At 52.8% G+C, this 9217-nt stretch overlaps 1 protein-coding gene across 10 annotated transcripts in view; it reads left to right on the forward strand.

Moving 5' to 3' along the window:
- Positions 1-9217, forward strand: part of ZNF683 (zinc finger protein 683) — an 11005-nt gene extending 1788 nt beyond the window's left edge. For 4 of the 10 annotated variants that reach the window (XM_038531464.1, XM_038531467.1, XM_038531462.1 and 1 more), the window contains exons 2-6: positions 1417-1541; positions 2438-2642; positions 5477-6165; positions 7689-7817; positions 8847-9217. In XM_038531464.1, coding sequence (XP_038387392.1) covers positions 1428-1541; positions 2438-2642; positions 5477-6165; positions 7689-7817; positions 8847-9143 — 1434 coding nt within the window. In that variant the 5' untranslated portion in view covers positions 1417-1427 and the 3' untranslated portion in view covers positions 9144-9217. Of the gene's footprint in view, positions 1-434; positions 577-1416; positions 1542-2437; positions 2643-5476; positions 6166-7688; positions 7818-8846 lie in introns of those variants that run through there. The other 6 variants (XM_038531469.1, XM_038531466.1, XM_038531468.1 and 3 more) reach the window with 3 other exon arrangements.

Genomic DNA, 9217 nt, shown 5'->3' on the forward strand with positions numbered 1-9217 from the left:
CTCGGCTTCTGCTCTGTGAGATCTGGTTCCTACTGTCTTCTCTGCTTCACCCTGTATCCTTCTTTGTTGCCTGCTCTTGTCTGTCTGCACCCATTTCTGTCCCTGCATCACGTCTTTGCCATCATCATCACCACTTGCCTCTATCTCGGCTGAGCTCCTATCTCCAGAGGGACCCCAGCTCCAGCTTTTCAGCCCTGCTCTGTCCCTCTTGGGCTCAGCCATCTGGGTTCTCTTACAGCCAGACATAGTAACCCCCACCCCACCCCACCCCACCTCCACACACTGACATTCCAGTAAGCCCGGTTCGTGGTGGTCCAAAATCAGCACTTTGTCTTGTAGAGTTGCCACAGGTAGGTAAAGGCTGGTGGGCGGTTCCCTCTCATTGGGTCTCGCAGGGCCCCCTGCCTGCCCGCCTACCCTCTTCTTCCTATTTGTGGCAGCTTCAAATGTAGTGCCTTCCTGTCATCTCTCACACTCACCGGGGCCCCAACCAGAGCAGCTGGTTGCCTGCCCCACCTCCTTGCATCTTCCAGAGGGAACTTATGCAGAGCCAGGTGAAGAGCCTCATGCCAGCAGGTGAAGAGCCTCTGATGGGTAGGGTTGGGAGGAGTCGGGGAAGAGAAAAGGGAGACTGGGGTTTGGAAGGCTGAGATACTCGAGTGAATGGACCAGGGGCACTTGAGAAGGAGGGATGTGTGGCTACTGAGGAGAATGGGAAGGAACCTTGGGACACTCGATGAGCTGAGGTGGTCCCTGTGCTATGTGGTCCTCAGTGAAATAAGGCAGAGAAGCAGAGTGCTAAGTGAGCAACAGCCGAGGAATCAGGGCATCTTCCCATCAGGCCAGTCAGGAGACCCAGAGGGTTCTTGGCCTACTCTCTCAGGCTGTCCCCAGGGAGGGAGCTAAGTCTGGCCCGGCTTCTTCAGCTGCCCAGAAAAGCTGTGTGGATGATCGAGGATGCAGGGGCACCCCTTGGTGGGAAGGCTGTGGTTGACAATCATGGAGGCAGAAGTCCCTCCCAGCACGGAAGGAAGCAGCTTCTCAATTCCTGGTGTCCTCCAGAAAATGTGGAATGTTCCTTCAGCTCTCTGAGTACACTTGGAAGTAACATCCATTAGAAACATCCTCTTTCTCTTCTCCCCTGGGGATGAGGATAAGGCCAACTCTGCTTCTCACCTCTGATTGTCTCCATTCAGTCTTCTGACACCTAGCAAGAGAGCATCACTGGCCTCCAAATGTCAGTACTGACTCCTTCACACATCAGCCTGTCTAACCCTCATGTTTTGCAGATAGAGAAACTGAGGTCAAGAGGGGCAGTGACTGGCTCAAAGTCACATGGTGATTTAGTGGAGGGGTCGGCTCTAGGAGCCAGGCTCCTATTTGGAGGTCCTTCACTGCTCACTTATGTCTTCCCAGGTAGTAAGGGCATGAAGTGGGAATCTGCTCCAGAACGACATTGCTGCCACAAGCCTAAGCCTCTGGGGAGTATAGGGAGCTCTCTGTCCTCCAGCTTGGATTCACAGCTCTGCCAAGGCGACCAGGTAAGGAAGGATTCCAGACTACTTATGGAAGGGAGAGGATGTCAGGATGAAGTGGGGGAAAATCGGAAGGGGCCAGATTCCCATCATTCCCTGGTCCTCAGCATCCCTACCCCACCCAGCACATCGAGGGGATGTGCCCTTGAGGTGCCAAAGACCCTCTCCCATGTCCCAGGGGCCAGACTCTTCCTCCAGGGCATCAGAAGGGATAAAGCCTGCCTGCTGGATACTTGGCTGTCTGGCCACGGCCTGGGCCTTAGGGGGAGGGGAACTCAGGGCCATCTTTGGGGGTTTACAGTCTTTGATGAGGATTTTCTCTAAGTTCATCTTGGCTCCATTCAAAACACAGTTGATGGTCTGAGACACAGTGGGGCCAGGGCGGTCAGGAAGGGAAGGTGGAAGAGGGAACAGGGCTCGGGAGAGAGAATAAGGCCAGAACCCCTGGAGAGTAGGAGGGCATACTGGGGTGAGCATCAAAGTGCCCCAGGAAAGAAATTTTCAGATGAGGGATGGGAAGCCCTTTGAGCAGCAGACGTGGTGGAAGGCAGCTCTTAGCTTCTCCTCTCCTTTTATTATTATTATTTTTAAAGATTTTATTTATTTATTTATTTATTTATTTATTTATTTATTTAACACAGAGGTAGAGCCAGAGAGCACAAGCAGGGGGCAGGGGCAGAGAGAGAAGGAGAAGCAGGCTCCCCACTGAGCAGGGAGCCTGACACGGGGCTCGATCCCAGGACCCTGGGATCATGTCCCGAGCCAAAGGCAGATGCCTAACTGACTGAGCCACCCAGGCACCCTTCTCTTCTCCTTTGGGAAACCAAACAAAAGCTGGGACCATCCCAGGGACACAGATATCCCAGCTCCCCACCTCAAGCCCCTTGCCTCCTGCCCTCCAGGTCTTCTCAGCTTGCAGGCCACTCTCTGACACAGTGGATGCCCGTGGCTCATCCTGTGCCAGCTGGCTGTGCCCCTCACCCTTGGCACCAGCCAGGTCTGCCTTGCTGACCTGTTGCCAAGGCCTGGACCTATACCTGTGCACCCTGCAGCCCACACCATTGGGCACAGCCGGGCAGAGTCTCAGAAGTGATGTCTTGAGCACAAGTAAGCCCAGGGCAGAGGGCTGTACCTTGATGGAGGTGGGAAGTGGGAGGCGGGAGAGGACTCTTAGGTTTCAGGACAAGATAGTGAGGGGACCCAGTGTCACTGGTGAGGACAGTGTCTCAGGCACACTTTACTTCCATGTTTAGGCCTGGAGTCTTGGTTTTGGCAGTGTGGTGGGGGGAGGTTTCAGGGTGACACCTGAGCCAGAGGAGATGGAGAGTGGCTTTCTCAGGCAGGGAGATCTGGAGTAGGTACAACCAAAGTCCTGGGGATTGAGGATGGGGCTTTGTCTGCCTAGAATGTTTGAGCTAGAGGATTCTTTTTTTTTTTTTTTTTTGAAGATTTTATTTATTTATTCATGAGAGACACACAGAGAGAGGCAGAGACATAGGCATAGGGAGAAGCAGGCTCCATGCAAGGATCTTTTTTTTTTTTTTTTTTTTTTAATTTTTTTTTTATTATTTTTATTTTATGATAGGCACACAGTGAGAGAGAGAGAGGCAGACACAGGCAGAGGGAGAAGCAGGCTCCATGCACCGGGAGCCCGATGTGGGATTCGATCCCGGGTCTCCAGGATCGCGCCCTGGGCCAAAGGCAGGCGCCAAACCGCTGCGCCACCCAGGGATCCCTCCATGCAAGGATCTTGATGTGGGACTCGATCCTAAGACTCCAGGATCACGCCTGAGCCAAAGACAGACACTCAACCGCTGAGCACCTAGGCGTCCCTAGGTGACTCTGACTGGGAGCCAGAGAGCTGAGGGTGGAGTCCTGGTTCTGCTCCTTCTGGAAATGTGACTTCAGGCACATCACTGAGGCCAGTTTCTTCTTCCATGAGAGTAGGATCCCGCTATACCTATATTCTAGGTCTGTTTTGTAGTAATGCACTATCTCATTACACACCTGTGACCTCCTGGAGGGCAGGAGCTTTGCTGCTATGTCCCTCATTTACCCAGCACGGAGCACAGAGTGAAGCAGTTCAGTGAGGTTGGCTCAGTGAATAAATGAGAATCCAAGCAGACAATTTACTTCATGGCATTTTTTTTTTCTTTTTAGTATTTCACTTTACATCCCTCCTAGCTTATCTCTAGCCTCCCTGGCTGTTGCATCTCAGTCTCCCTTGCTAGTTCTTCTCTACTTACCTCCAAAATATCTCTATGCTCTGGACTTCCTTCTCCAGAGCCTTCTTCCCTTCCCTCCCCCACTTTAGTCTCCTCTCTCCTCTTCTTGCCCTCCTCTTTGCTCTCCTCTGCTTCATGGAGAGTAGCACTTTTTTTGTTTTTGTTTTGTTTTGTTTTTTAGATTTTATTTATTTACTCATGAGAGACACAGAGAGAGAGAGGGGGGCAGAGACACAGGCAGAGGGAGAAGCAGGCTCCATGCAGGGAGCCCAAGGTGGGACTCGATCCTGGGTCTCCAGGATCACGCCCTGGGCCGAAGGCAGGTGCCAAACCACTGAGCCACCCAGGGATCCCCTGTTTTTGTTTTTTAAGATTTTATTTATTATTCATGATAGTCACACACAGAGAGGCAGAGACACAGGCAGCAGGAGAAGCAGGCTCCTCACAGAGAGCCCAATGTGGGACTCAATCCCAGGACCCCAGGATCACTCCCTGAGCCAAAGGTAGACGCTCAACTGCTGAGCCACCCAGGCATCCCAAGTAGCACGATTTGATAGAACTTCCTGCAATTAGGGATACCATCTATGCTTATGCTGTTTGCTACCTTGCCTACTGAGCCTTTTAAATGTGGCTGGTACGATGAATACCCACCATTTGCTTCGACGTGGATGGACCTGGAGGGTATTATGCTGAGTGAAGTCAGTCCATCAGAGAAGGACAATCATCACATGGTTTCACTCGTACGGAATATAAAAAATAGTGAAAGGGATTAAAGGGGAAAGGAGAGAAAATGAGTGGGAAAAATTAGAGAGGGAGACAAATCATGAGAGACTCCTAACTCTGGGAAACAAACAAGGGGTTGTGGAAGGGGAGGTGGGCGGGGGCAGGGGGTGACTGGGTGACGGGCACTGATGGGGGCACTTGACGGGATGAGCACTGGGTTTTATACCATATGTTGGCAAATTGAATTTAAAGAAAATATTTTAAATATTAAAAGTGTCATAAAAAAGAATAAACTACAAGTGCTAGGAAAAAAACGTGGCTGGTATGAGTGAGGAACTGAATTTTTTATTGTACTTATTTTAATTAGTTGAAATGTGATCACATGTCAAGTGACTATTTTGGACACTGCCGATCTGGCTCAGGTGGTCTCATTAGGCAGGGCCCCTGGCACCCAAAGGTGTATCTTCAGCTTGGATCTCTCCTTTAGACTCCAAACCAAATCACCAAACAAATAAACTCCAAACCAATTCATCCACCTGCCCACTTGACTTCACTTAGATGTCTAATAAGCTTCTTGAATAGTTTTCTTTTTTTTAAATATTTTATTTATTTAAGAGAGAGAGACAGAGATATCGAGAGAGAGCTCGAACAGGGCAGGAGAGGGAGAAGCAGGACTCCTTGCCGCTGTGGGGCTCCATCCCAGGACCCTGGGATCATGACCTGAGCCAAAGGCAGACCTGACTGAGCCACCGAGGCGCCCTTGAATAGTTTTCTCTGTCTAAAATTTTTGAGCGCTGCATAAACACTAGCAGCTTTTGTCAGCAAGTGCAGACCAGGAAGGCTCAGAGAGGGGAAACACCTGTCCAGTCATCCAGCAGGCTTGCAGGCTAGAGGGCTCCCCCACCCCGGGCAGGCCAGGTTGGATGGGGAGCAGAACCTTCCCCCAGGCTGCAGCACCCTGACCGCCCTGACCATCTTTCTTTTCCTGCTCAGAGCACCAGCCACCAGGGCCGAAGGCCGGCTCCATTGATGAGAAACTCAAGGCCAAGTATCCTGCAAGCAGGGACAAGAGGGGAAGTGGGCAGTTAAGAGCTGGCGAGGGGGCCCTCTGCCCATCCTTCTCTCCTCCCAGCGGCTCTTCCCCGACCCCCTGCCGGAACAGAAAGAGCCCCAGCCCTTTAGCGGTCTGCCCCTGCCCTCTGCCCACCCCCATCTCCGAAGAGCTCCCATTCTGCCTCCACCCCATCTCTCCTGCATATCCACTTCTGCTTCCTCCTTACCCCTGCACCTATGGGGCCCTACCTTCTGTCCAATGTCCCCCCCTCCTCATGCTGCCCTCAGGCTCCTCCTACCCCACCATGGCTGTGCCCAGTTTGCTGATGAAAGTCAATGAACCCGGGCACCCCACTGCCCAGAGGGACATCCCGTATCCTTACCCAGGGGCCTCCCCGGCCTGTGGCCAAATCCAGCCTTCCCAGGCTAGGAATCGAGATCCTGGAGCTGCCAGGACCTACTCCCCAGGGCCAAAGAGCACTGGCAGGGTGGCTGCAGCCAGGCGGGCCCCAGCAGGCTCCCGGCCGGGCACCACAGCGCCGCCTTACCTGCTGAAGAAGGAGAACGGAAAAACCCTGTACCAGTGCAACGTGTGCAGCAAGAACTTTGGGCAGCTTTCCAACCTCAAGGTATCTGCCTCCCAGGCCCCCGCTGCTCCCCTCAGTGTCCTTCCATGATCCCCTCCTAAGCTGAGTTCAGAATCAAGGACCTTAAAGCCACAGCAACTCCTGGGCAACCTCTAGGCTGTGATCTGGGATGGTTCGTTTGGCCCCTCACTGTCATGTTTGCAGAGAGGAGACACAGGATAGGATGGCCTCCGAACTCCTCCCCACTCTAAGAGACTGTCTAGGAGAGCTCTCATTTCAGTCAAAAATGGGGCAGCCAAGGGAAGGGTTTCCCCAAGCTCACTTTGGCTTAATGGTGAAGTTAGGCCTTGATATTAGCCTCTCGAGGTCTAGCGCAAAGCCCTTTCCTGAACAACTACCTTTCTGGATTCCCAGTCAAGCCTCCTCTGATTTGTTTGTTTGAAGGTCCAGTGGGGGGCACCTGGGTGGCTGAGTGGTTGAGCGTTTGCCTTTGGCTCAGGTCATGATCCCGGGATCTCTGGGATCGAGTCTTGCATCAGGTGCCTCGTGGGGAGCCTGCTTCTCCCTCTGCCTGTGTCTCTGCCTCTCTCTGTGTGTCTATCATGAATAAGTAAATGGAATCTTTAAAAGAAGAAGGAGGAGGAGGAGGAGGAGGAAGGCCCAGTTGGGGAACGGGTAGCTTTTAGTGAGTTTGGGTCACAGACCTGACAATTAGCCTTTTTCACATGGGATCCCACAAAGCAGCATGGCGCTGTTAGTGTCATCATCCACATGGTCCAGTGGGGGCATCGTGGGCACCTCTCTGTGTGGCAGCAGAGAGGGGTTCTAGGCCCATGCTGGCAACTCTGAAGTTGAGGAAAAGTTATGATTGTTGAGGAACTATTCTTCTAGGTTCTCCAGGGTGTGAGTTCTTAAGCTTTAATGAGATTCAAACCTGGAGCCCTAGGAAACATGCAGATTCTGAGGTCTCAGCCCCAGAGATTTTGATGCAGCTGGTCTGGGGGCAGGGCCTAAGCATCTGCATTTTCCACGTTTCCAGGTGATGCTAATCCTGCTGGTCAGTGGACCAGACTTTTTTTTTTTTTTTAAAGATTATTTATTTGAGAGAGAGAGAGACCAGGGAGGAGGGGCAGAGGGAGAGGGAGAGAGAGTCCCAGCTGACTCTGAGCTAAGCATGGAGCCCAATACAAGGCTCGATCCCATGACCCTGAAATCACGACCTGAGCTGAAACTAAGAGTAGATCACTTAACCAACTGTACCACCCAGGACGCGCCTGTGGACCACACTTTGAGCAGCACTGCTCAGGATATATATACATGGACTATACCTTACCTAGCCTTCTGGCACTGTCACCCCCCCCCCCCACTGGGCACCAGAAAGAGTGAGGGTATCTTAGGGAATGGAAGAGAGGCCCTGAGGGGAGTGATAGAGTAGCCAGGAGATTGAGAAGCCTTGGTGCTCAATAGAGGTCCTGTGGGAGTGTGGGGAGAGATCTGGACAGGATCCCGGGCTCTGCTGGAGGGTTCTGGGCAAGTTGGCAGCATTTCTCCCACACCTTGCTCAGGTCCATCTGCGTGTGCACAGTGGGGAGCGCCCATTCCAATGTGCCCTGTGCCAGAAGAGCTTCACTCAGCTCGCCCACCTGCAGAAGCACCACTTGGTGCATACTGGGGAGCGGCCCTATGAGTGCCTGGTGAGACCCTCCTTCCCCTCCCCTGTACTCCTGCAGGCTGGTGAGTAGCTCCAGGCCCATGGTGGGATGGCACCTATAGCCTCCAATCTCCAATCTTCCTGAGCAAGTGGAGACAGGCCTGGGGGCAAGGGTGGAGGTGGGGAGGCAGGTGGAGGTGAAAATGACTCCTGTCAGCTTGGAAAGACCAGAATGCAATATTGGAAGTTACTCCCTGGGCTTGGAGTGAGGACTAGAGATGTACGTCTATGGGAGGAGGCTAATAAAGCTGGGGAGTCCTGAGGAGTGGAGTCCCGGAGAAGTAAAAAGCCTAGTGTGTGCAAAGTATGCAAACACTACCAATAACATCAGCTTGATACGAGCTCCTCTCTTTGAAGTCCTGCCACGTCCAACAGCAGGAATTTTTCCCTGTTTTACAGAGGCAGACATGAATAAAGCATAGTGGCTCTCTGTCTTCTGGGCTACTTGGCTTCAAATCCCAGCTCTCCCTCCAACTTGTGTGACCTTTGGCTAGTGGCTCTCCTCCTCTGAGCCTCTGCCTTCTCGATGTAATATTGGAATTAGGCTAGCACTTAGTCATGCCTCTCCAGGGTCCTGGGAAAGACTATGTGAGACCAATTCCTGGCATGTGGCAGCTCCCAGTAAATGTTAATTACGCCCACGAAAGCTGTAGGCCCACGCGTAAGGGTCCTGTGTGATGATCTCATTCTGTCCATCATACCTATGAGGTTAGGTATTAATAGTCACATGTTACCAATAAGGAGAGCAAGGCTCAGACAGGAGATGTCACTTATGGAAGGTCACACAGGGAGGAAGAACCAGGATACTAACCCAGATCTACCTGGCTTCAATGTGCCAGACACTGTGGGTCCCAGGGAGAAATCTACAGGGGACAGCTTCCAGGGTCTGTGCTATAGGGAGGCAGTGGTGGTGGTGGTGTGTGTGTGGGGGGGGTGCCCACGGTGGGGAGGAGAGCAGAGATCCTGAGCCAGCAAGGTGCACAGAGCTGACACCAGTGCCCATTCCCACCAGATGTGCCACAAACGCTTCAGCAACTCCAGCAACCTCAAGACCCACCTGCGCCTGCACTCGGGGGCCCGGGCCTTCCAGTGCAGTGTTTGTCCACGTCGCTTCACCCAGCACGTTCACCTGAAGCTGCATCATCACCTGCATGTCGCACAGCCTTGTGGCCACCTGTCCCTGGCATCTCTTGCCTGCTTTGCCCGATGGCACCAGGAAGCACTGGATCTTGTGGCACTGCCATCGGAGAGGCAGACGGGTTGGGATTCAGAAAAGACCAAGGTGTCCTTGGCACCTGGGGAAAAGTAGGGGCAGCCAGCCTGAGCCCTCGTGCCTGGAGAGGAGGCAGGAGCAGAGCAATTAAAGGATTTTCTCTATGGCAA

This window comes from Canis lupus, chromosome 2 (assembly GCF_011100685.1).
Source record: "Canis lupus familiaris isolate Mischka breed German Shepherd chromosome 2, alternate assembly UU_Cfam_GSD_1.0, whole genome shotgun sequence".
Classification (NCBI taxonomy): domain Eukaryota; kingdom Metazoa; phylum Chordata; class Mammalia; order Carnivora; family Canidae; genus Canis; species Canis lupus.